The sequence below is a fragment of the Nomascus leucogenys genome, chromosome 6 (genome assembly GCF_006542625.1).
Source record: "Nomascus leucogenys isolate Asia chromosome 6, Asia_NLE_v1, whole genome shotgun sequence".
NCBI lineage: Eukaryota > Metazoa > Chordata > Mammalia > Primates > Hylobatidae > Nomascus > Nomascus leucogenys.
In genome coordinates this window covers 51,763,215-51,790,019 of record NC_044386.1, presented here as the reverse complement: position 1 = coordinate 51,790,019, position 26,805 = coordinate 51,763,215, and the positions used below count along the sequence as shown (strand labels likewise).

At 36.6% G+C, this 26,805-nt stretch overlaps 2 protein-coding genes across 12 annotated transcripts in view; one reads left to right on the top strand and one right to left on the bottom strand.

Moving 5' to 3' along the window:
• The window catches only part of FAM227B (family with sequence similarity 227 member B), a 281,662-nt gene extending 264,722 nt beyond the window's left edge, over window positions 1–16,940 (bottom strand). For all 8 annotated transcript variants that reach the window (XR_004030437.1, XR_004030439.1, XR_004030438.1 and 5 more), the window contains exons 1-4: window positions 16,790–16,940; window positions 14,025–14,194; window positions 11,168–11,291; window positions 6,956–7,009 (exon numbers count right to left, since the gene is read on the bottom strand). Coding sequence is in view for 5 of the 8 variants with exons in the window: in XM_030814111.1 (XP_030669971.1) it covers window positions 6,956–7,009; window positions 11,168–11,218 (105 nt within the window). In the remaining 3 variants the exon portion in view is untranslated. The remainder of the gene's footprint in view (window positions 1–6,955; window positions 7,010–11,167; window positions 11,292–14,024; window positions 14,195–16,789) is intronic.
• A 128-nt stretch (window positions 16,941–17,068) lies between these two features.
• Window positions 17,069–26,805, top strand: part of DTWD1 (DTW domain containing 1) — a 35,323-nt gene continuing 25,586 nt past the window's right edge. For 3 of the 4 annotated variants that reach the window (XM_012507146.2, XM_030814107.1, XM_003266902.2), the window contains exons 1-2: window positions 17,069–17,211; window positions 21,227–21,545. In XM_012507146.2, the coding sequence (XP_012362600.1) occupies window positions 21,282–21,545 (264 nt within the window). In that variant the 5' untranslated portion in view covers window positions 17,069–17,211; window positions 21,227–21,281. The remainder of the gene's footprint in view (window positions 17,212–21,226; window positions 21,546–26,805) is intronic. The other variant, XM_030814108.1, reaches the window with a different exon arrangement.

The window sequence follows — 26,805 nt, the reverse complement described above, 5'->3', positions numbered from 1 at the left end:
GCTTCATGGATCCTGCTGTTTATTTTGCTCTCTCAATTTAGGAATATTTCTATCATTCTTTCTTTAAGCTTTCTACCCTTTTCTCTTTCTCTTCTCCTTCTGGAATTCCTATTATGTATATATGTTTCACTTGACAATGTCCCATGTCTTATAGGCTTTATTCACTATTTTTCGTTCTATGTTTTTGTTTCTCTGACAGCAGTTTCAAATGATCTGTTTTTGAGTACCCCTATTCTTTCTTCTGCTTGATCACATCTGCTGTTGAAGCTTTCTATGGAATTTTTTGGTTTAATCATTATGTTCTTCAGCTCCCAGAATTTCTGTGTGTGGATTTTTCATGATTTTTTATCTCTTTTATAAGCCTCTACTTTTGTTCCTTTATTGTTTTCCTGATTTTCTTTGTGTTCTCTTGTTTACTAAGCTTCTTGAAGATATTTTTAAGTCTTCATCAGGCAGTTTGTAGATCTCTATTTTTTTAGGTAACTGATGCTTCATTTTGTTACTTTGATGATGTCATGTTTCCCTGACTATTTGTGACCTCTGTGGCCTTGTTTTGATGTCTGCACATTTGAAGAACAGGCGCCTCTTCTGGGGGCTGGCTTCAGCACAAAAGCCCTTCACCTGTCAGCCCACCCAGAAAATGTAGGCAGGCCAGCTGGTGGGGTCCATGGACTTCCTGCTGGAATTGTCAGGCAAGCTGACTTGGTATCTGGTTCAGTATGTGGGCAGGCCTGTTACCTGAGCCCACAGTGGCTGGCCTTGTACTTTGGTTTATGGGGTTGGGCCTCTGGGTTCCCTTAGGTGGTATTACCTCTTGGGTCCACCGGAGTGGTCCTGAGTCCTAGGCTCAAGGGATGTTGACCTGGCACAGTAGTCTACTGGGTACAGCCTGTACACTTAATCTGTGGAGGCAGGACTGAAGCCTGGGTCCACAGGGGCCAACCTGACACTGAAGTGGGGGTTGGCCTGGTGCTGGGGTGGGCCTGGAATCTATTTGGGGGATGTCCTGGTTCCTGGACTTGTGGGGTTTGGCTTTAAGCCTAGGTCTCAGGAGCAGTCCTGGAGCCTGGGTCCATGGGCTGGCCTGGTGCTGGGGTCTACTTGTGCAGACCTGGTCCTGAGTACATTGGAGTGGACCTGAAGTCTGACTGCCCTGGAGCCTGCCTCCCCTGGAAATGGCCTGGAGCCTGCAGCAGCCTGGTGCTGGAGTGGGCCTGGAGCCTGGGTCCTCATGTGCTAGCCTAAAATGAAAAATCCAAGGGGCTGGCATGGAGCTGGAGTTTGAGTCTGAGAGGGATACCCTGGGGCTGTGGGAGCTATCCTGCCACTGGAGTGGACCTGGAGACTGGGTCTACAGGTGCTGGCCTGGAGCTTGGGGCTGTGGAGGGTGGGCTTGCACAGTCCTCTTGCTGCGGTCCATGGCAAAGTTACGTGCTCACTTCATTCTCCTTTCCCTTTCCCACATGAAAGGTATCTCTCTACACTGTTCTGCCCTTGCTTGGTAACTTGAAAATGTCCTTCCTAACCTCTTCAAGGTATCTTTTCTTATTTCTGTGCTACACCTAGGACTCCCATATAGTGAAGGCTAGTACTATCTCACCTGGATTCCTTAGCTCTTGTAAAGGTACTTTTCTTGCAAGGGTAGTTGTTCAAATTGATATTTCTGCAAAGGGATAAAGGCTATTTTGCCATGTTGCTGGAGTCATTCCTCCTAAATCTTTTTTGTTTTTTTTTACTTTTATATATTCAAAGCCATGAGTTCACACTGATGCCTCTAATTCCAATTCTAACCATTCTAGTTTTCTCTCTTTCCATATTATAATTGCCATCCCTAACAACTAAAAACCTAGCTACCATTATCTTTAATATATTTACTTATTTGATCAATCCTTTTATGTAACCAATCTCTCATATTTGCTCCCAGACTCTTCCCTACGTGGATATCCTTTTCATACTACTTGGGCTCTAATATCCCATGTTAGGTTGCCAATTCTGTGAGGACATCCTCCTTACTCCCACTTGATCTCTGACCTCTCACATCGGAGTGAAGGCTACCTTCCTCTTCTCCCTTTATGTGTGAATATCATCATCATTCCCTTGGATTCTGATGCCTGTGGTGTCACATGGACATCCTCCGCACCATTGTTGGGCTCAGAAATCTTGCTCTGGGCCACCAAGCAAACCCTTCTTTCTCAATGTGGAAGCCTGCCTTGTTTTGGCCACCAAATGGCTTTAATACTAAATTGTTTAGGAAAGGAAGCAGATGGAATGAAAGGGAAACAAGGGAAATGAAGAGGAGAAGGGAAGTAGAACCACAACATTAATATTTGCAAATCTAAATACAAGATAAATCAAATAATAGCAAAACAAAGAAAGTTAGTCAACATAATTAAAAGTTTATGAATAAGAGAATACTTTTTGGAATGGTGGGAGACTTGTGTAGGATGAAACTCTGCAATGGAGTTTGGGTAAAATACACTGGGGCCTTAGCTTAAGGAGAAGAAATCTGAGCTCTGCAGATCAGAAATTTCAAACCCACCTTGGTCTGTTCCATCTCCTTTTTTCTTCCTTTAAAAGCAATCCTAAACTCATCATACATGTGTTCATTTATTAACTGTGCTAACAGTAAGATATGAAAACAATACCCAGTGCTTAACACTGCAAAACTTTTCCAAAAAGGTCCCCCTGTCATTTTGAAAAAAAGAGTGCTATATAAATGTGTAAGTGCCCTCTTCCAAATCCTGTAAATGTGTATCTTAAATAAGAAACATAGCCACTTGGGAAAGTTTTCCAGCACGGAAATCTGGAAAACTGTGTCAAAAATTTAAAAGATTTCGCCGGGCACGGTGGCTCACGCTTGTAATCCCAGCACTTTGGGAGGCCGAGGCGGGTGGATCATGAGGTCAGGAGATCGAGACCACGGTGAAACCCCGTCTCTACTAAAAATACAAAAAAAAATTAGCCGGGCGTGGTGGCGGGCGCCTGTAGTCCCAGCTACTCGGAGAGGCTGAGGCAGGAGAATGGCGTGAACCCGGGAGGCGGAGCTTGCAGTGAGCCGAGATTGCACCATTGCACTCCAGCCTGGGCGACAGAGCAAGACTCTGTCTCAAAAAAAAAAAAAATTAAAAGATTTTGAAGAATAAGAGAAGGTCACAGGGTAAAATCCCTGAAGACCAACACTGTCAATTTAGAATGGCAGCCACATTTGAAAACACAGTCCTTATGAGTCATGTGTTGCTGTTGTTAGGGGAGTTGAGGGGGAAGGAAGAGGCTAATAGGAATTTGAAAAGATGTTATAATATGTACAAATCTTGATGAAAATGTATTCTTTATGTCAGACTTGTGATATCACAATCCTTTTCCCCAAGATATTGAAATATTATGAGCTGAATAAAGTTTCCAGAAATTCTACAAGGCTGATGAGACTCTGTCTTCTCTACATTACCAAGGTAATCAAGGAATTGACTGGTGTCCCAAAGCCATTAATACAAAGAAGGTGATTTTTAAATTCTTTTAATTCTTTGTGGCTGTATTAAATGGATACTAGATGATTATCTTGGAGTAGATCATATCTTGTAGCAGATCATAATCTATTTTCCCCATCTCATTTCTCTATTACTTTCCTTCCTTATTCCTTTATATTTTGCCTTCAATAAGATACCTCTTGAATAGAGTGTTATCTAAAAAATACATTTTGTGGCCAGACCTAAAAAGGCAAATTGAGTCAACTAGCAGCTAACAGGCAGATTAGCTGTCAGGCAGCTCATACTGACAGAAATAAAATCAACACTACTACTAGAGTATGAGCATCCAGAGTCTGTAGTGATTATATTAATTAAAAGTAAATAAATGTATTCAAATCCCAAAAGAACAAAAGAATTGGACTAGAAGTTTTTGTTCCCTAAGGAGTTAAATTCTACATTATAGCACTGTAGTCCTTAGTGATAAGTAAGAAGAACATTTATCTTATTTAAAACAGGGTCAGTGAAGCAAGAATTGGCTATGTATTTGTTATGTTTATTTTAATTATGCAATTAACTTTGGAAGTGGCAGAAGCACAAATTATTATATGCTAATACAAAACTAGAGATGGAGAAGGGAGAGTAGACAAACAAAAGGGCTCTTGTGGAGTTTAGAGAGGAATTTTTTTTATTGAATATATCGGTAAGTCTTCACCCATGTCCCAAAGCCCAAGAGACAACGCTGAAGTATCAAACAAAAGCTAAGAAATAAGAAGCATGACTAGAATTAGTAGGAAAAGTGACTATTATTTAGCTCTTTTTCCCTTATATTAAGCTTTGATATAAGGATTTAAATGGATTAATGATAAATAAATGAATAAATAAATAAGCAAATAAATCAAGCTATTCCCTCAAAAAAGAGAATGGGATTGAAATAATTATTTTCTCTATCATAAAATAATTTTGATCCTCTAAGAAAAATCTTAGCATGGAGTACTCTCCAGATATAGATTACGAATCTAACAGGCCTGTTAACAAAAATTAACATTGATGAACTAAGAGAAGATGAATTAAAGTTCTACCAGATAAAAGTTGCATGGACACAGAAAAAAGGTAATAAGAAATAAATAACATGAAAAATCAAAAGTATAATATATAAATATGGAAGAAATTGTAATCAACACTTTAGTACTTGAAGAACCAAAAAGAATTTTTTAAAGTGTGACAGTAAAGAGAAATGAGACAAAAAGGGAGAAGATAATGTAGATTCCTTAAGAGTAGAATTTTTTGTCTTTGTTCATTGCTGTAACTCCAGTGCCCAGAAAAATATTTGGCAAAATAGTGGGTAGTGAACAGAAATAACTAAATGAGTGAATGAATAGGATAAGTAAGAGAGCTGACACTGATACAACAATAGTGGAAAAAGAAGATGTTATAAAAATAAAACATAAAAATATTTTTATAAAAATAAAACTAGAAATAGAATTGTGATGGAGTGAAGGGAATGTGGGAAATGATCAATAGAGAAATGAGAGGATAAAAACAATTGAAGATAAAAAGATACACAGAAGTACAGCAGGAGATAGGAAGAGGTGAAAGAGAGGAGTAGATGATATAAAATATTAAAATTACCAAAAAAGATAGAAATGGTAGGAACTGGCAAAAAAGAGAGGACTTTAGATGATACGATAAAAGATTAAGTAGAAGACAAGAGAAACAAGCAGCGAACATGTAGGTTGCAAGTACTATTATAATGTTAGTTAATAGCAGAGCTTGGATTAATAATATGATTCAATTCTAAAAGAATAATAGCTCCATGAGGGCAGGCATCTTTGCTTGTTTTTATTCACTGGTATATCCTAAGCATCTATGTGCCTGGCACATAGCAGGTGTTCAAAAATATTTCTTAAATGAATTCATGGCAGTCACTACTTTTCTACCATTGTCTATTAGAAAAAGACTTTGTATAGCAAACAAAAAATTAAACATCTAGTCATTTTATTCCTGAATATTTTCAACTATCCAATAGTTTGGCAATGTATAAACACAGTCAAACCATAAAAAATAACTACAGAATATGAGTATTTGGTTGGGAAATTCAGACAATAAGAAAAGATTTACAGAGAAACCTATAAATGACAAAATGATACAAATGGATATGTTGTTTTATCAAATGCTATCTGATAAAACTTGAAGGCTATAAATATAGCCTTTGAATACAAATATAAATATATCCTTTGCATACAAAGATGATACTACTGACATACTATTAATAAGACATGGTTTGATTTTATCCTGTATTTAGTGAAGAGCTGGCATAAACCCATTATCTTGATTTGATTGGTATCATTCTCAATTTAAGCAAAGGGATAACGTATTTACTACTTCAAATAATTAGAATTTTTTATTTAAAATTATAGGTCCTCAAACATGTATAATAATACAGTCTCCATTATTTGCTGAATTTGGCTTAATTTTAACTTAAAACTTAAAACATTAAAAAGTCCTTAAACAGTGTCATTAGGCTGCAGCACATTTGCATCATCATTTAAATCAAAATAGTTACAAAAAGTTTGTTCTAAAAGTATTTCAACATACTTAGATACACCATGTGACTGAAGTAAACTTTTATAACTAGGAATGTTTTCATCCGAGCACAATCCTTTCCCCAAAACATTGAAAGTAAAAAAAAAAAAAAAAAAAAAAAAACACAAAAAAAACTTATCTAAACAAATACAAAAACAGAAGATAGATATTTAAAAGTAGATATTTCTGAAACTACATTGTTAGCAGTTTAATCATAGCAAATACTATTTACATTTAAGCATAAATAAATGTAAATTATTTATATTCCAATCCACTCAAAATACAAACATATCTCATTAAAAAGCTACCTTTTCTCTGTTTTCTATACTGACATCTTTATTCTGGCCCTTACTTGACATTCCTCAATGCAAAACAAATATGACCTTCACACTTGCAGGTGCATGGATCCAAGGGAAGACTTAGCAAGTCCAATAACCCCAGGCAAAGTCAGTAATTATACATAACAATGGAAACTGAACTTTCAACATGAAAACACATTTTGAATTTTTCACTCTGATTCAATAATCAAGGAATATTGATGTAACACCTCTACAAATTACCTGTCTCAGGTGTGGTGCATAAATAAATGAGGTAAGTAAGCATAACTGATGGATATTCTTTAAGGTTTAAATACCTAAGACAAAAATCTTACATTAACAAAAGTATAGAGAAATGTCTGTATAGGGCTAGAATTTTTTTAATGTGAAAAAGAGAATAGAATGTTGACAAGAGGGAAAGACTACAACACAGAGCCTACTCAAAGGACATAAGTATTTATATATACACTTTCCTCATTGAAACATATTTCTGAAATTTCTAGTCTTAAAATTTATTCTAAGCCTTCTAAATCTCCATAACTGATATTTTAAAATGATGTACTGGCACATAAAATAAGATGCTCTACTCACCCAATTTTGAAACTTTAAGAATTCTTCAATGCTCTTTGGAGGTTCTTGCATTTTCTAATAAAGTAATAACAACATTGTTCATTGGCATAAACTCACTAGACTGTTCATAATATTTACAAATAATTTACTTAAATAAAATGACACTCTATTTAAGTTATCATTTTCAGAGCAGTAAAATGTCATAAAATGCTCACTTTGTACCATCCCTCCACTTTGAAAAGGGACACACATAAATGTTTAAGTTCTTAGCCTCCAAACCAAATTTTGCAATAGGCTTCCCTCTTATACACTAGCCCTAGAGAAAAACTCTACATGAATCTTGCTTTATGTCCTCACTTCAGATTCCTAAAAAAGTTCCAAGATATTTTGGGGTATCATGGATAGCCTCTATAATAAATTCAGAGCCAAAAATATAATATGTTCTTGCTGATAAAGTATTTTAAAAAGTTAACTAGTTACATAGTTAAAATAAATTTAAATGTTTGGATGTTTCAGTCTAATAGATAAAAATCACATTTTTTAGTAGTTTCTTTGTGATTTCAAAATGTATTCAACATTAGACAAACTAATTTTAATCCAGACCACACCTTTCTCCTTTTCGCCTTAGAGACGTTGCCTACATTCTTCCTTCTGCCTAGAAGTCTCCCTTTCCCAAACCCTCTTCTTCCAGTCCTTTCTTGGCCTATTTAACTCTTACTTCAAATAACAAATTAAAAGTCACTTTGTCCATCAAGCCTTTCTTATCCCCCAAAGTTTTCTCCATGGTAACATACAGCAGATTATTTCTATGAGGACAGAAACTATGGTGCAATCACCGCTGATTTTTTTTTTTTTTTTTTTTTTTTTGAGATGGAGTCTCGCTCTGTCGCCCAGGCTGGAGTGCAGTGGCGTGACCTCGGCTCACTGCAAGCTCCGCCTCCCGGGTTCACGCCATTCTCCTGCCTCAGCCTCCCGAGTAGCTGTGACTACAGGCACCTGCCACCGCGCCCGGCTAATTTTTTGTATTTTTAGTAGAGATGGGGTTTCACCGTGTTAGCCAGGATGGTCTCGATCTCCTGACCTCCTGATCCGCCTGTCTTGGCCTCCCAAAGTGCTGGGATTACAGGCGTGAGCCACCGTGCCCAGCCTCTTTTTTTTTAATTTGGTATGTTTATTTTGTAGCCTGCCAATTCCTTGGAAAGGCTATTTTTTTTATTATACTTCAAGTTTTAGGGTACATGTGCACAACGTGCAGGTTTGTTACATATATATACATGTGCCATGTTGGTGTGCTGCACCCATTAACTCGTCATTTAACATTAGGTATATCTCCTAATGCTATCCCTCCCACCTTTCCCCACCCCACAACAGGCCCCAGTGTCTGATGTTCCCCTTCCTGTGTCCATGTGTTCTCATTGTTCAATTCCCACCTATGAGTGAGAACATGTGATGTTTGGTTTTTTGTCCTTGAGATAGTCTGCTGAGAATGATGGTTTCCAGCTTCATCCATGTCCCTACAAGGGACATGAACTCATCATTTTTTATGGCTGCATAATATTCCATGGTGTATATGTGAATCATGGCTGAATTTTCTAAATTTCACACAGTGGCTGGTTCATAGTCAATGCATAATAAGTACTCACAGTGTGCATAAATTAAAGCATAAATGAGTAGATGAATGTCAGAAATGTACAGGTACTTGAAAAATAATAAAAATACTTCTAGAGAATGAAAATCCAGTGAGAAGACAAAAATAAGAGGAATTCAGAAGTCTAATACCCTAATATCCATGATATCACTGAAAACATTGTATTACATTTTTATTTATTAAAACATATTTCATATCAATATATAAAGTAGTCAAGATTACAGAACCACAAGTTCATGTTTTAGAAAAAATTTTCTAAAACATAATTACGTATTTGAGTTGGGGGATATTTCATTCATCTAAATATATGATGAATATAAGAAAATATATAACTGATAATACAAGAAGAAGATAAAGAGTGTATGTGACAACCATTATAGAAAATAAGTATTTAGTGAAAGTTAAAAAATTAAACAATTGAACTCATGGAGATAGAGATAGAATGATGGTTGCCAGAGGCCGGGAAGGGTAGTGGGAAGTGAGGGGAAAGTGGGTATAGTCAATGGGTACAAAAATATAGGTTAGGGTCAGGCACAATGGCTCATGCCTGTAATACCAGCACACTTTGGGAGGCCAAGACAGGAGGACTGCTTGAGCCCAGGAGTTTGAGACCAGGTTGGGCAACACAGCAAGAGCCAATCTCCATAAAAAATTTAAAAAAAAGTAAAACAAAACAAAACAAAACAGAGTGGCCAGGCATGGTGGCTCAGCCTGTAATCCCAGCACTTTGGGAGGCCAAGGCAGGTGGATTGCTTGAGGTCAACAGTACGAGAGACCAGCCTGGCCAACATGGTAAAAACCCTGTCTCTTACTAAAAATACAAAAAAATTAGCCAGGTGTCCCAGCTACTCAAGACGGAGTCTCACCAGCTGAGGTGAGAGAATCGCTTGAACCCCAGAGGTGGAGGTTGCGGTGAGCCAAGATGGTGCCACTACACTCCAGCCTGGGTGACAGAGTGAGACTCTCTCTAAAAAACAAAGGGACAAATAAAAACAGCTAGAGAGAATGAATAAGATCTAAGATTTGATAGCACAACTGGCTAACTATAGTCAAAAATAATTTACTGCACATTTTAAAATAAATAAAAGAGTATAATTGGAATGTCTACAACATAAATAAATGATAAATGCTTGAAATGATGAATACTCCACTTACTCTGATATAATTATTATATATTGTATGTATCAAAAATTATCTCATGTATGCCATAAATATATATATACTTATGATGTACCCTTAAAAATTAAAAATAAAAATTTTAAAAAGGAAAACAAATGTTTAGATAGAAGCAATGATGCATAGAGATGTGAAGAACATGTTATGGGAAACAGGGAACTCCAGAGCTAGTCAAATTGAAAAGAATGAGAGATATGAGACATGGTGCATGCAAAAGGCTTACAGACAGAAAAATACTCGTGATATAGTATCTTCAGGGATAATGGGTATAGCAATTTGGCTAGAAGGAACTCACAATACATTTACAAATATACAGAATTAAACTTAATGAAAGCAATTAAAGTATTGACCTTTTTTTCTTGTAATGGCTGTCAAACCACTCCAAGTACAAAGCACCAAAAATACTATGCACATTTAAATTAAAGGGAATTAGAAAAGTGAAGAAAGTGAAACTTGCATAGTGAAGTTCTAACTAATTTCAAAAATTCCATGTTTCTCTTGGGGTAAAATTAAATTAAGGTAAGGTATAAATTAAACAGATTTCTACTTTTGGTAGGATGTAGAAGGATATAAAACACCTATACTTCCATGATAATAAGACAAACTTGGACAAAAAAAAATCATACTTTTCTATGGGGTTAGTGAAAAGTGGTGAATGCCAGGAGGCAGGACCAGTTAAATAACTTGTAAACATTCAGAGTTCCTTGTTCAAAATTATTAAGAGTTTGAAGATAATAACATTGGAGCATTAAACCAAATGCATGTACTTCTCAGCATAAGGCCCTGTGCAACTGCAGAAGTTGTAAACCCATGAAGCTGAAAACAAGCCTAATTGTCCCATAGAACTAATGTTTATGGTTTCTTTAAATAAATATAGAAATTAATCCTCCTAGTCTTAAAACCTGAGAAAGTTACATTGGTCTTATCTGAGTTCCCTTCCCAGAAAACTAACCATCAGGCCTCCCAGATAGTGTCAAGGAACTAAAACATACCAAATCACTATATCTTGACAATTAGCCTCTAGACTCCTCACCATCACCCATCATGATTGCCTAACTGACCACCTGTTTCCTGTTAACCAACTCCTCCTCCTTACCACCATTCCCTAATTTCTGTTTTCCCACACATGGTTACATTTCTTCCTTGCTATATAAAACCCTAATTTTAGTCAGGGAGATGGATTTGAGATTGATCTCCCATCTCCTCGGCTGCAGCACCCTATTAAAGCTTTCTTCCTTGGCAATACTCATCTCAGTGATTGGCTATCTGTGCACCGAGCATTAAGACCTAGACCAAACCCTTGGTGTTTCAGTGACAAAGCCAGCTCTACCTGGGAGCCCTGATTACCTGAAATTCCAAGAAAAATATAACCTTTGTAAGTGAACATAAAGCTGTGGAAGCTTCCTTACCCTGGGGCCAGCTCTGCTGCTCCTCCTTTGACATGTTCGTTGGCCTGCCATGGTACAGTAACTTTGCAGAAATGAAGAGAAATCAGCTGGGTCTTAAGGCATCAATGTGAGTTGGGTGACCAAACTGGAGTATGAAAGACACCCAAATGCAAAAATAAATGACTCAGCCAAACAATCCCTTTCCCCTCACCCCCAAAACTCACTTCTGACTTTTACCAAGTCAGACAGTTTGGCTCTGTATCTCCACTCAGATCTCACGTAGAACTGTTGGAATCTCCAGTGTTGGAGGTGGGGCCTGGTGGGAGGTGTTTGGATCATGGGGGTGGTTTCTAATGATTTTGCAACATCCCCCTAGTGCTGTTTTGTGATAGACTTCTCACGAGATCTGGTTGTTTAAAAGTGTGTAGCACCTCCCCCTTCACCCTTTTCCTCCTGCTCCAGCCATGTAGGATGCATCTGCTTCCCCTTCACCCTCTGCCATGATTGTAAGTTTCCTGAGGCCTCCCCAGCCATGCTTCCTGTACAGCCTGTGGAACTGTGAGTCAATTAAACTTCTTTTCTTTAAAATTACCCAGTCTCTGGTAATTCTTTATAGCAATGTGAGAACGGACTAACGCACCAAGAAAGCAGCAGGGGAGGAGGGGCTGGAAAAGATATTCTGCTCATGAAGCTGGAGGTTCTACTATGTCATATGACAAACGACATGCATATAACAAGAAATGGACAAGGGAAGGCTAATAATATAAGCTATTATAATGTTTATAAGAAAGATTGGCCTGAATTTTTCTATCTTATAATGTGAAGATTTGAAATTAAGGCTATTATGGTCTCAAAAAAAAATGAGTTGGGAAATGCCTCTGTTTTTTTCTATTATCTGAAAGAATTTAAAATCTGAAAGATCAGTACTATTTCTTCCTTTCTTCCTTAAATGTTTGGTGGACACTGCTAGTTATGTTCCCTGAACCTGAACCTGAACCTGAAATTATGGGGAAGTTTTAAATTAAGGATACTGTTATGGACCTAATCATGCCCCCACCCCAAATTCATATGTTGAAGCCCTAACACTTTTATAACAAGATGTGACTTTATTTGGAGATGGAGCCTTTGAGGAGACAATTAAGGTTAAAAGAGGCTAAAAGAGTGGGGCTCTAATATGATTGGTGTCATTATAAGAACAGACACCAGAGAGCTTGCTTGCTTATACTCTCTCTCCATATACATACAGATATTTTATCTGTGAAAATAGAACTGTGAAATAATAAACTTTGTGTTGTTTTAAGCCACTTTGCTTGTTTGCTGTTTGTTACAGCAGCAATAAGAAACTAATATGAGGAGAAAGAGTGATTTTTCTTTTTTTTAGCATTTTGCAGATGTGAAAAATGCCACACACTTAACTGATGCTCTGTCTGTATAAGAGAAGAGGCTTTGTAAGGACCTGGTGAGAAGGCAGTGGTCTACAAGCCAGGAAGAGAGACCTCACTAGAAACTCACCCTGATGGCACCTTGGTCTTGGACTTTTGGCCTTTAAAACTGTGAGAAAATAAACTACTGTTGTTTAAGTCATCTACTCTGTAGTATTCTATTACAGCATCCTAGGTAGACTAATACAGATATAAGCTATCAAAATTAATACAGGATGATTCAGCTATTCTATTACTTCTTAATTTTGGTAAATTATCTTTCAAGAAAAATTGAAATGTCAAGTATTTTGATATAAATATTTATTCTTAATATCCTCTTATTATCTTTACAATCTGTAGTGTCTGTGGTGATGTTTCATGTTTTCATTTCTGAAATTTGTACTTTTCTTTATCTTGGTCAGTCTATCTAAAGGCTTATCAATTTTATTAATCTTTGCAAAGAACCAGTTTTGGCCTTGTTGCTTTTCTTTAGTGCACATTTGTTTCTAATTTCATTGATTTATTCTTATCTTTATTGGTCCCTTTTCTTCTTTAAATGTTTGAGAAACTTCCAGTGATAAACCTTGCTCTACTATGAAGCTGAATGCTTGACAATTCCTGTTCAGATACCATGAGGCTTTCTATCACCATTTTAATCCTTGTATTTCAAAATGGATAGAATGCTAAAGATTATTATTTATGGACTAATTGTGAAATAAAAAATATAAAAACAAAAAAACAGAAATCCAAACAAGTGACTAAAAATAAAATCTAGGCATATACAGACAATGTGGGGAACAGAAGGAAACTTCAAAGAAGTCTTTAAGACTCTTAGAGAGCTATAATAAGATAATGCATCCCTGAAACCAAAACCGCATGTTATAAATGAATACAGAATAAGAAAAAATGCAAAGTACAAATATAATGATACAAATTATTCAACAACAGTCTAGTGAAAAATAGCTGAAGAAATCTTCTAGAAACTAGAACAGAAATGTTAAAGTAAACAAGAATCAGAGGATAAAAAATAATTTATAGGATTATGTTAGGAAAATGACTTTCAATCTGTAAATTTAAATATAGACAAAGCATCAATTAAATGTGTGGCATTTTTCAGATTTGCAAGATACTAAAAAAAAATTATCATATTAGTTTCTTATTGCTGCTGTAACAAACAGCTAACAAAGTGGCTTAAAAAATCACAAAGTTTATTATTTCACAGGTCTAGAGGTCAGGAATCTGAAATAGGTCTGCAGGGCTATGCTCTTTTCATGTTTTGTGTGTGTGTGTGTGTGTGTGTGTGTGTGTGTGTGTGTGTGAGACAGAGTTTCATTCTTGTCGCCCAGCATAGTAAATTTACTTGTGTAACAAAAAAACGCAAAATATCAATGGTTTAATACACATAATTTTTTCTCCCAGAAGATCTTTTTGTGAGAAAGGGGGCTTCTAGCAGTCACCTGTTATCCTTTGCTCAGAGCTCCTCCCTTTATCTTCAAAGCCAGCAGTGTAGAGTCTTCTCCCCTCTCTTGACATCTTGTCTTCCTCTCATAAGAACTCTTTGATTATGTCCAGCCACCCAGACAATCCAGGGTAATTTAGCCCATCTCTTTAATCACATATGAAGTTCCTTTTGCCATAAAAGATAAAATATCAACAGGTTCTGGAGATTAGGACATAGACATCTTTGGGGGGCATTATTCTATCTACTACACTTCTATTTACCTTTTTTCAGGAAGGTATCAGAGAATGTAGTTCATTTTTAAAAAGGCATTAAACAAAGAAAAAGGAAACAAGTGATCTAACACACAGGAGAGCAGTATTATGTTGGAGAAACCAGCAATCCTGAATAAACTAAAGGTTGTAACGCTGTAGGAAGAGTATCTGTAAGGAAAAAAAATCTACTGGATTAACTGATGTATTTCACTGTGATGCTTTAGCAGTTTGCCAAAGTGTTTGAGAACAGATAAATAATACATTAAAAATGGCAGTTATTAAGAGAAAGGAAATTAAAAGGTTGTATTAAAAGTTAATGCGATCTTAGTATACTATGTACCTTGGGGTTGAATTACATTTACCTAGACAGTAGTGATAACACTAAATGTTGATTTAGCCAAAGCCTATGATATCACTATATTGACAGGTGAAGGGACAAGAAGAGTGTATGAGGTAGACAGGGAATGTTCACACACTTGGAGGTGGTGTTGTTATAAAAGACCTGTATCACTGCCTTTCATAGGAGAAAGTCAATGGGTAATGTCTGAAATTGGAAAATCAAGAAACTGCAATGTAAGTAGACATGGGGGTAACAGATGAAATATTTAAAAGACTTGAATTTTCCTTTGGTGAGAAGAATTGAGAATAGAGTAGAAGGGTTGGGTACTACAGGGTTTTCTTTAACCTGGAATGTGGCAAACTGTTAGTGCTCACCAATATGTGTGTGTTTCTCTACATTTCCCAGGATCCCCTGCAGTTAAAGTGGGGGCCTTGGGACTAAATTCTGGCCAATAGAATTTGGCCAAATTGATATATGTCATTTTTAGGGTTGACCTTGGGTAATTTGCCATACTTTCTTTCTTGTCAAATAAGCTAGTCCTAGAAGGCAGCAGAACCATTAAAAATAAAAACATCTGGCCTTGAATTTAACATTTCGTCTGACTGGAAATAGCCACAATGGATTTTTTGTGAGGAAAAAAAAAAAGTGAATTAAACCATCGATATTTTGGGGTTTTCTGTTACAGAAGTAAATTCACTATGCTGGTTTTAAAACATGCACAAGAATTCTTTGCCAATCCTTTGAGAAGAGGGATCTATGTCTCCTTTCCTAAAATGGAACAGAACTTTGACTTGTAAGCAAAATAAAGTGAGGGAAGTAGCACCATGTTACTTTTTGGGGCAAGGTCAGAAAAGGTCAGGCAATTTTTGCCTTGTTCGTTGCAACACTCCCTTTGGAGCTCTGAGTTTAAGCTAAGAAGCCTGACTACCTTGCTGCCATACTGTGAGGAAACCCCGGCCCTATAGTTACAGAAGCTCTGCTAGCATGCCTACTCTAGTCTTTCTAATTGAGTTACCAAAGAAAAGCTGATGACTGTGCCCTATTGACGACACCACCTGTGAACATAATAAAATGGTTGTTTTAAGCCACCATATTTTGGAGTAATTTATTACATACGATAGCAACCCAATGCTCAATCTAACAAGTAGTATTATTTGCTTTTTAATCTCTGCAATTTAACTACTTTGATAAAATTTACAGTTAAGCTAAAAAGGAAAATGGTTGTGAATTACTTATTCTTGGCTTATAGACTTTGCTATTCTACTTTCCCTACCCAGAAAGTTCACCTTTCTCCCTAAATCACTGGCTTTCAAACTTTTTAGGGTTTGAAATACACTAAGAAATACATTTTACAAACAAGCCCTAGTGCACACATACATGCATATATACAATTAAAAGCTCCATAAAGCAGTACTTTACTAAGTAACACTAAATTTACTTACATGCGCTGATATTTCCAATCTATATTGTTTCTTTTTTTTTTAAGTGTAAAGAGATTTCCTTGCTTACAAATGGGTCAAGACCTCCACTAATGGATCCCACACAATCCCCTTTCCAGTTGAAAAACACTGTCCTAAACCTAAATCATTCTTCAAGGCCTTACCCAAGTCCGAAAAAGAAGCCTTTATTGACCACTCCATTCTCAGCTTTCTTGAAATTCCTGTAATTTATTAAATTCCATTTTTTATCTCAGTAATAAGGATATTGCATTTTCTGTACTTCAATTTAACATGCTTTACTTGATATCGTGAGCACTTCTACGGCACTGTAATGCCCTTTATCTACCACTTGATAAATTCAGAGTACTCAATAAAACATTGCTCAACATTTGACCATTGTGTTTTAAAATCTTAGTTGTTAGAGTGCACTTCAGTTTGGGCATTCTTTGGGGAGAGGCACGGACGAATGTTCTAATAACTTATCCACATATTATACTTCAAAGTGGAAAAACACAAAGTAGTCTTAACTCTATATGCGTGTTTTTATGCAAACTAAATCATAAAGATACAAATGATTTTTCTAATAGCTTTCATTATCATACAGCACACGAAATAATGATACTGATATAGCCATGGAAGAGTAATATAACCAAGTTCTCACAACCAAAATATCTTTGAGGTGGGCAAAATGCAAACTTTTCTCTGGGATCAACATTTCTTCTCAACTCACTGCAACTACGCCTTGAGAGTATGTTTCGAGAACCGCTTCCCAATTATGTTGTCCCAGCAAGAATCGGGAGGAAACCGGGTGAAAGGCTGCGAGCCTTGAGGCGGGTCCCGGACGAACGCGGCCCTGCCCCTCGCCAGAGCCTCTCAGGAGAAGTGCGACACCGCCGCTGAGTGAGATGCTGAGGCGGAACTTCCCGTCTAACCCCGCCCCGCTGTCGTCCCAGCCTGTTGCTTAAGCCGCGCGGTGTGCGGTGTGCGCGGCCCCGGCGTTAGCAACGACGCTAGTAACTGCCTGGCTCCTCCCTCTGGTGTCGCCGGGAAAGCGCTCCGTCTGGTCCGTGCGCGATCACGGCCCGGCGCGTGGCTTGGGCTCGGGCGGAGCTGGAGACGCGTGGAGCTGTTCCAGGACTCGCGGGTGTGCAGGTCTGAGTACCACTCCGATCCCTGGTGGAGGGCCCCGCGCCTCTCTGGAGACCAGTGGTCTGGCCCCAGAGGTGCGGCCGCGGGAAGTGGACATTCTTTGTCAGGACCCTAGCGGAGGTCGCGCTGGGTGTCGCCTGTGAGGGGGATCCTCGGTCCCTGCGCGGTCTCTTGCTTTTTTTAGGATCTTGCGGGCCCTTTGGGAAAAGGGTTTCCAAATTTTTCTTCAAAAAAAAAAAATTGTTTTTCCTACCAATGATTTTCGGTGCATTCCGCCCCAACGAAAAGTATGTCCTGGCAAAGTCAGTTCCCTAGGAACCCCATACTTTATTTTATTTTATTTTAGTTTAGTTTAGTTTAGTTTAGTTTAGTTTTAGTATTTGGAGTGGTTTGTGGGGGTTTGGTTATCACGGAAGGGGAAGCTTAGTACAGACGTAGAATTAGTGATGCCATGCAGTGTATTTAAAATATTGAGGTTGTGGTTACATAATAAGAAAAAGAGCCTGTTTCTTATGTCTAAATTATTTATTGGGAATGTAGGACAATAAGGAAGTATATTAACATTTTCAGTCGCCAGGCCCACAAAGTTGGATGGTAAAATCAATATTTTAGATTGCAGCATTTAAGGACTAACCCAATGCACCACGAAAACGAAGGCAAGACAGTCTGCTACCATATGGCGGGTGGTGTGGGATGGGAGGGGCCATTGATCCTATATAAAAAAGGGTACTACCTTGGATTATGAAAAATGAATGTTGGACCTGTGGGTCCTATGTGACCAAGTTCTTAAAAATACTCTAAAGAAAATTTGAAGTGTTTTTTTTTTCTAATACTGAATTGGTCCACAATATATTAGTGGAGTCCATATAATGTTCCATTGGGAGGTGAGTCAGCTTACAATAATGGAAGAGGTAGAAGCTTTTTCTGTTATTATTTTGGAGAAAAAAATAATTGCCAGCCTGCCACTTGTGCTAGGCTGCAGTTGGCCCATAAAGGTAGTTTGTCAAATACTTCAGTAGCGAGATGCTTACTGGATGTGTTTTGCAGAATGGTTTTGATTTAGTTAACGAGTGTTTGTTGAGTTCCTGCTGTTGCATAAGAATCAGGAATAGGTGAGATCAGGGAAGGAATCTGCCCTTACAGAGTTGAATGCTGGAGGGGATAGATTCACTAAAGTACCTCTACAATAAATGCATTTTTCCATGTCAAATATGTGGAACCAATAATAAGTACTCAAAGAGGTTTAAGACATTGCTGTGGCCCGTCTATGAGTTATTAAGGAACTGAATTAGAGTCCTGACTTTGAGAGTGAAGATAGAGGATTATATACAAGGTAGAATTGATGCAACTTGGTGAGTATAATTAATTTGGGGTGGAAATTGGGTAGAAGGAGGAATAAAAAATTAATGTATTTTTAGCCTTAAGTTCCAGAATGATGGACACACCATCAAGGTGTTAAAATTGTTAGTTCCTTAGGAACAGTCTTTATGTTTTCTAAGTCTTTTTAGCCCCCATGACTCAAATTGTATTTCCTTGCACATATTTGATGTTAACAAGTATGTTTTAAAGATTTTAAATAACCCCATTTGCAACAAATGATTTTCTCACAGTCGAGGCAGGCTGTTGGCTAGATAAGGACAGATGCCCTGATCATGTAGTTTCAGAGACCATTGGAGGGAGCTGCCCATGATTTACAATTGCTGGCCTCTTCTACGTGGCCACCTCAGCCATAAGTGAGAGTATGTAGGTGAACTAAGAGGTGGAGCCGTAAACATTTCTCTTTTACTGTCTTACAGGTATTTGTGGTGGTTGATTTTTGTAGAGGAAGGTTATTTATACAAGGCTTCACTAATATCCATTTAGTTATGTGGATAGCAGGTCCGTGAACTGCAAAGTGATATTTCTGAGGTATCTCTAGGAGGAATGCACTTTGAGGGCCCTCGGATAACTCCAAAAACTCACCAGTAGTTTTCTGTTAAATGTCAGGCAACCACAGTAACTTTCATGACATCCACAGGATCTGCATTTTTCAGTCCCACTATGCCTGGGCCGTTGAGTGGCACATGCAATCCCACTAAATAGCTACTGGAATACCCAGGGAAATGAAGTCAGGTTGAGCTACTCCAATCAAATTTCATTGTTTAGGATGAATCCCATCATCTGAATAACTCAGGACTATTAAAGCCTCAAAATGTTTCTCTGTAAAACCTCAAGCAACACCAGGACAAACCCAAAGAGAGTTTAGGTGAAACTTAGCTTCGTATGTGCAGCAAAGAGATGCCAACAGAGCATTTGCAACTCTCATTTCTGGGGACTATTAGGATCTCTTCCCAAACTTTTTTTTTTCTCTGTTTTAGAGATGGAATCTCACTTTGTTGTCCAGACTGTTCTCAAACTCTTGTGCTCAAGTAATCCTCCCACCTTAACCTCCCAAATGCTAGTATTATAGGCATGAGCCACCATGCCTGGCCCTTCCCAAGCTTGGAACTTCTTTACCTGGGTCATAGATGGACTCTAGGAGATCTCCAAACCACCTGAAATTGTGTGCAAAATATTGTGTCTGTGTATGCATTTTCTAGGGATGAAGTTTAAGATTTTCATGTGATTCCTAAAAGAATCTGAAGCTCAAGAAAAGAGGGCATTTTAATATCCTGCACTTTTAGTCATTGAGGTCATGGTCACAAAGATCAAAGCCATTTTTAGGCAGGTGAGTTGGAGTGGCAGTCAGAAGTAGGTAAGATTTTCTATTTGTGAGGCAGGAACAAGGGATTGGACCATTGTTCTTAAATACTGCTTTCTTACCCAAAATGCAAATCTGTGCCTAATCAGTACACAGCAAAAATATTTACTGTATTTTGGTTTTCCCCTTGGGTACATTTGGCAAGTACCTTTTTCTACTATAACTGGCATCTTTGCATCTCTTTATTTGGGTCTCAAACTCACTGGGACTTACAATCTTAAAAAAAAAAAAGAAAAGAAAAATTTATTTGATGAGTAATTAAATTAGTGTCACTAACTTCTTCTCAGCAAATTATGTTATATTTTATGTTTCTCTGGTCTTTTTGTTCACTTTCTATTTGGGAGACCACAAAATGTTTCCTGCTGGAGTCACAGCATTTCTCTTGTCACTGTTTCTACTTAAAGTGCCCGGAGCTTCGTAGCTAAACCACAATGCCAGGAGGCTTTATAATAAGAGAATTATTTTACAGCTGTGGAATGCATATCGAATCAGTAGGGCACCAGTGTTGTTTCTCCCTTGAAAGATATCTTCCTTACAGGGTATGCAGATAACAATTTTGGCAGCCATCACCCTTCTTTGAAGAAAATATTAAATGGGAAAGTTATTTTACCATTTTTCTCTAGTACTAAAGAATCTGAATGATGTATGTTTTTAAAAAGCATAAATTCTTTGAGTAAGTGGACATTAATGTTACTCTGTAAATTTTTAAAATTTATAAGATAATATATTTTACCTTATGGGATATTTTACAAATTGTAATGAGTAGTAGATGCCTCTTATTTTTTATTGGATATTAAGTTTTATATGTATATGCACACATGTACACACAGACACATATGTAGTGTGTGTTTTAATTTGGAGAGGGTTATATCTTTTAGAACATAACCAACTAAATTTTGCCAATTCCACTAGAATCTTCCTATTTTTCATTAATGTCAATTCAAAGTCAGAGCCAACAGGATTGAATATATCCCTGTCTGATACTAACGTGGAACCATTGCATTCCTAATATCTGGAAAACAAAATTGCCATCTCTGGAACAGAAAAGGGTTCTTGAAAAATGGATTCTCAATACCTGAACTTTATATTTGAAATAAGTTTGAGTTTATTGCTTTTAATCTTATGTTTTAAAGTATGCCAATTTGGTGGTTTAAAACATGTTTAATAAGTACTAAAACAGCACACAATTGTGACTTAAATTGAGTAATTTTCTTTGTAGACTGAGTAAAATGTTTTCTGTTTTTATTTTGCCTTCTCTTGACACTTTTTTTTTTACAGTGCACCTATGATATGTGTTTTAGAAATAGCTGTTAAACTTTGGTTTGAATGAAGAATGTCTCTCAATCCACCTATATTTCTCAAACGAAGTGAAGAAAATAATTCAAAATTCGTGGAAACAAAACAGTCACAAACTACTCCCATAGCTTCAGAAGATCCCCTTCAAAACTTATGTTTAGCATCTCAAGAAGTTCTTCAAAAAGCTCAGCAAAGTGGGAGATCAAAATGTCTCAAATGTGGTGGTTCCAGAATGTTCTACTGCTATACATGTTATGTTCCAGTTGAAAATGTACCTATTGAACAGATTCCACTTGTGAAGGTTAGTAAGAAATTTAATTGTTTGAAAGTATGAAAATAGATTTTTTAAAAACATCTCATGTATACCTACTCTAATTGATAAACTTAATAAATAATGTTATTATTGTTAGAAACAAGTGCTTGCTGCTGCAAAGAAAAACTAGCACTTAGACAGAAAATTTCTCAGCAGGGCACATTTACTTCTGCAGAAGGGTGCAGCCTGCATCTGCCTGATCGCAAGAGCACACTGAACAAAGGAAGGAAGGGATTTTTAACCCTAATGCAGTTCCTGTCCCTGTGTCCTTCCCTTGTTGGCTAGGGTTGGACCACACAATCAAAACTGATTATGGTTGGCTAAGACTTAAACTTTTCCAAATAGGGTAAATGCACGATTTGTAAAAGGAGGGGTTAGGAGTGGACTGTCTGCTGTAGTATAAGGCATGTCTGGACATGTTTGGCCATGTCAGGGCACAACAAGAGTGGGAGGGTTGTTTGCAGGCTGGAAACGAGAGTACAAGGAGCTTGGGCTTCTGAACAAAGAACAAGAACATCACACAATTAAACCTTTTGAAGAGGAATTTATCATTCCTAGCATTATTAAAACGAAGTGTATTTATGGAAAATTTAGTCCTACAGACTACTAAACCTCTTTGTTTTTCTTGTCTCTGGGTCTGAAATGGTGTTTTTAATGAAACCAATTAATTTTTCATTAATGATTTTAATTTATTTACAACATGGCAAAAAAATGTGTGATATAACCATATGAATACTAAAAAAAAAGTTTATAGACACCCTGAAGGAGCTCCAAACACTCATGTCTTTGGACTGCTCCTTGAGAAAACACTATTCTAGTAGAATTAGAGTTGATTTTTACCTAGGATTTTGTGACTTATCCTATACATGGGGAGGGAAAAGATTTCATTGACCAAAATGAAAATAAAGTAAAATTTAAAAACTAAGACCAATTCCCTGGGCTGTGTTATCATTAGAGTGATTTTAAGCCCGATTTGATTGCTTACCTTTATACTTTTTGGTGCTTACCAAGACTACTTTTGTATAGGTAAAAGGTCTGTAGGACATCATGTCTACATAATCAAAGAATTTATTTTATATATATGTTAATTTGTCTAACATTATCCCAAACTTTAGGAATAAATCAATTAATGTGTAAAATTTGACTATTTAAGACTTTAGAGAGACTAAATTCTACACATGGACTCATTAGAACTTGCCAAAAAAAAATAAGTTGTAGCTATATTTTAAAATATTTGTTTTGATGATTTTAAAGTTCATTTAAATTTGAAGTAAGAAGAGTACTTTGACACTCGTGTTTTATTTGAATTTCAGTTTAGCCTATATCATCTTGGCCAGCCCATGGTCTCCTCAGCGTCTAAAGTCACATATATAGGCTAATGGAAAGTTTGCTAGCCAAGAATAAGTAAGTGTGGAATTTAATATAAGCTTCACAGTTTGCTCAGAAAAAACAAGAACTTGAGGGTAATAATTATTTTCAGGTTTCCCATTATCTTACAGGAATGTTACATTTTGAAGTATGGTTTTTGAAGTATACGTAGAATTATTCTATTTCACATTTCTCTCATAGCCACATAAAGAAGGGATTCCATTAAAAGTTTTATCCTAAGGTGTATTGTATTAAAAAATGGATTGCATATTATAATAATAATAATCAGTAATATAGTTACAGGGCTGATATTTTCATAGATATTTAGTAATAGAGGGTATTTTCCAAATCAGTGGTCTAATACACATCATTTAATAGCAATGACTCAAGACATTAGTGTTTGATCATCTCTCAATGGTCTGGACTGTGCAGAGTTTTCTAAAGTGTTTATATTTTAATGGCCTTGTATAAAATTTTATACTTTAATATACATTAATGGTAATAACAACTCTACAAAATGTTCTTTGCAATTTTTACTTTATTTTTATTTTAACAAATCATTCAGCATTTGCTTTTAGATAGCCTACTTGGGAAGGGAGGATGACAATATAATGAGTAAATTCCCTCCCAATTTTACTCTAGGGAATGCATTCATAAATATAATCATATGTCTCCTAATGACAGGGTTACATCCTGAGAAATGTGTCCCGAGAAATGAGTTGTTAGGCAAATTCACTGTTGTGCAAACATCATAGAATGTACTTACACAACCTTCATAGTATAGCCTACTATACACCTGGGCAATACCTATTGCTCCTAGCCTACAAAATCTTTACAGCATTTTACTGTACTGCATACTGTACGTAGTTGTACACACAATGGTATTAGTGTATCTAAACAAATATAAGTATAGAAAAGTACAGTAGAAGTACAGTATAAAAATAGTGATCCTTTATGGGCACTTAGCATGAATGGAGTTTGCAGGACTGGAAGTTGTTCTTGGTGAGTCAATGGTGAGTTGTGAGTGAATGTGAAGGCCTGTGATGTTACTGTACACTATTGTAGTTTTTATAAACACTGTATACTTAGGGTACACTACATTTATGAAAAATATTTTTCTTCAATAATAAATTAGCTTACTGTGACTTTTTTACTTTATAAACTTTTTTAAAAACTTGTGATAACACTTAGATTTAAACACAGACACATTGTACAGCTGAACAAAAATATTTTATTTCTTTATATTCTTATTCTGTAACCTTTTTCCTTTTTTTTATTATTTATTTATTTTTACTTTTTAAACTTTTTTGTTGAAAACCAAGACACAAACACGTTACCCTAGGCTTACACAGTGTCAGGATCATCAATATCACTGTCTTCTTCCACCTCCACATCTTGTCCCACTGGAAGCTCTTCAGGGGCAATGTATGGAGCTGTGATCTCCTATGATAGCAATGCCTTCTGGAATACCTCCTTAAGGACCTACCTGAGGCTGTTTTACAGTTGACATTTCTTTTTTCTAATTAGAATGAGTGTACTCTAAAACTAAAAAAATTAAGTGTAGTATAGTAAATATATAAACCAGTAACAGGTTTATATTATCATTATTAAACATTATTGTATAGCATGCTTTTATATGACTGGCAGTGCAGTAGGTTTGTTTACATCAGCATCATCACAAGCATATGAATACTGCACTATGGTGCAATGTTATAATGGTTACACTTCGCTAGGCCATAGGAATTTAGAGCCTAGAATTTAAAAGGCTCTCTTGGGGAAAGTTGATAATCCCATGGGAAAATGCTTAGGTCTCCTTGTCAGTAGCATTTTGATAAACTTGGGCAGAAAGATTTGTGGTAAGTCTCTTTTATAAAACATAGGTGTTCGAGAGCAGATTGATATTCTTTACTTGTTTGAAAACAGAATGTCTCTACTCAGACTGCCCTCTGGTCAACACTATTTTTTTTTTTTTAAACAGAGTTAAGCTTTAATGTCCGTACGAAGCCTCAGAGCAAATGTTTTTGTAGCTTGTGAAAAAGCAAATTTTTTTCTTTCTTTCTTTTTTAATTATACTTTAAGTTCTTGGATACATGTGCAGAACTTGCAGGTTTGTTACATAGATACACACGTGCCATGGTAGTTTCCTGCACCCATCATCTACATTAGGTATTGCTCCTAAAGCTATCCCTCCCCTAGCCCCCCACCCCCAGACAGGCTCCAATATGTGATGTTCCCCTCCCTGTGTCCATGTGTTCTCATTGTTCAACTCCCAATTATGAGTGAGAATATGTGTTGTTTGGTTTTCTGTTCCTGTGTGGTCAACACTATTATTGTTACTCTGTACTCTTCTCATTGCTTAAGAAATAATCTTCTTTTAACATGTGTGAACTAGAACACAAACATGGATTTCCATTATTTGATCTGTTTCTGTGCTTTGGTTTTATGATGCGAGAGATCTCATGCTCATGGAAAATTAACAATACCTGGGCTGTGTACAGGTTTTGCATAATTATGCTTGCAGACTTTAGTTCATAAAGCTTTTTCTTTTATCATATAATTAAAAAAATAGGCTAGGCACATGATTTATAAAATTTGTCAATAACACTCCTGTGTTCTTGATATAAATGATACCCTCCAAGATAGCTAGCTGGTCAGAAATATTGATCGCTTTCGGAATTTTCAGCTTTACTCGTCAGCCATATAAGAAGGTCACTTTTATGATCTGCTTTCTTTTTCTTTTCTTGTCATGATCTGCTTCTTTTTCTTTTCTTACTTCCTACCTTCCCTGGGCTAAGATAATACTGACATGGTGCTCAGAGACCCTAGGAAGAGGGAAGGTAGTTTCAACTGAGACCGAGTGTCATGAGGAAATTCTGATGTAGTGTTCAGCCAGAAGTAGACTGATGTACAATCATTTGTGAACTGCTAACTTAAATGGTAAATTTCCCATAACTAGAAGTTGGTTTGATGATTAGAAGCAATTGGGCCTAACTTATAAATGATCATTGGGCCTAACTTATAAATAATTGCTAGGCTTAAGCGGGGAGGGTAGGAGATACAGTGTTTGAAACCCTAATTGAAAACTATTTGAGGAATTTATTTGTAGGCCAAGGTCTTCCTGGGGTGTATTATTTATATGGTTCTGTCCCCAACATAATTGTCCAGGAAGAAAAAAATGTGAAATTGAAATTATTTAGTAGCTGCTCCATTCAAAAACAGTTTTGGAACTAATGATACACACACACAACATGGAAGAACCTCAAAATAATTATTCTTAGCTAAAGTCAAATGAAGAGTGTATATTGTATGATTTCATTTATATAAAATTCTAGAAAGTACAAACTATAGTGGCAGTGGATTACTGATTGCCTGAGGAGGGCAGTGGTTGATGGTGAGAGGAGAAGGAAGAAGGGCATGAGAAGACTTTTGATAGTGGCAAATCATTATTTTGACTGTAGCAATGGATTCAAGAATTTAACATATGTTAAAACTTATTGGATTGTACACTTTAAATATGTACAGTTTAAGACATAAGAAAAATAGTTTTGTCCTCCAGGGTAAAATAGTGTGCCCAGGGTAAATTCCTAGAATCCTACTTATTTAGCATGGGATGGGAACTTGGAGATGGTGGGAACTACCAAATAAAACAAAAGGTCATTTAAAAGCTGAAGTCAAGAACACATCTCCAGAGGGTTTCTTATATATAGTAAGGGAGATATGATTTGGCATTTTTTTCATAATCATGGCTGAATGCAGTACTTGTATAAGCATTACAAAGAGAGCTAAACCAAAAAAGCCAAAGTGAAATAAAAAAATGCAATTTACGAAATCCAAGAGAATATTATTTTTGCATAAAGACATGTTACAAACAACATCTATA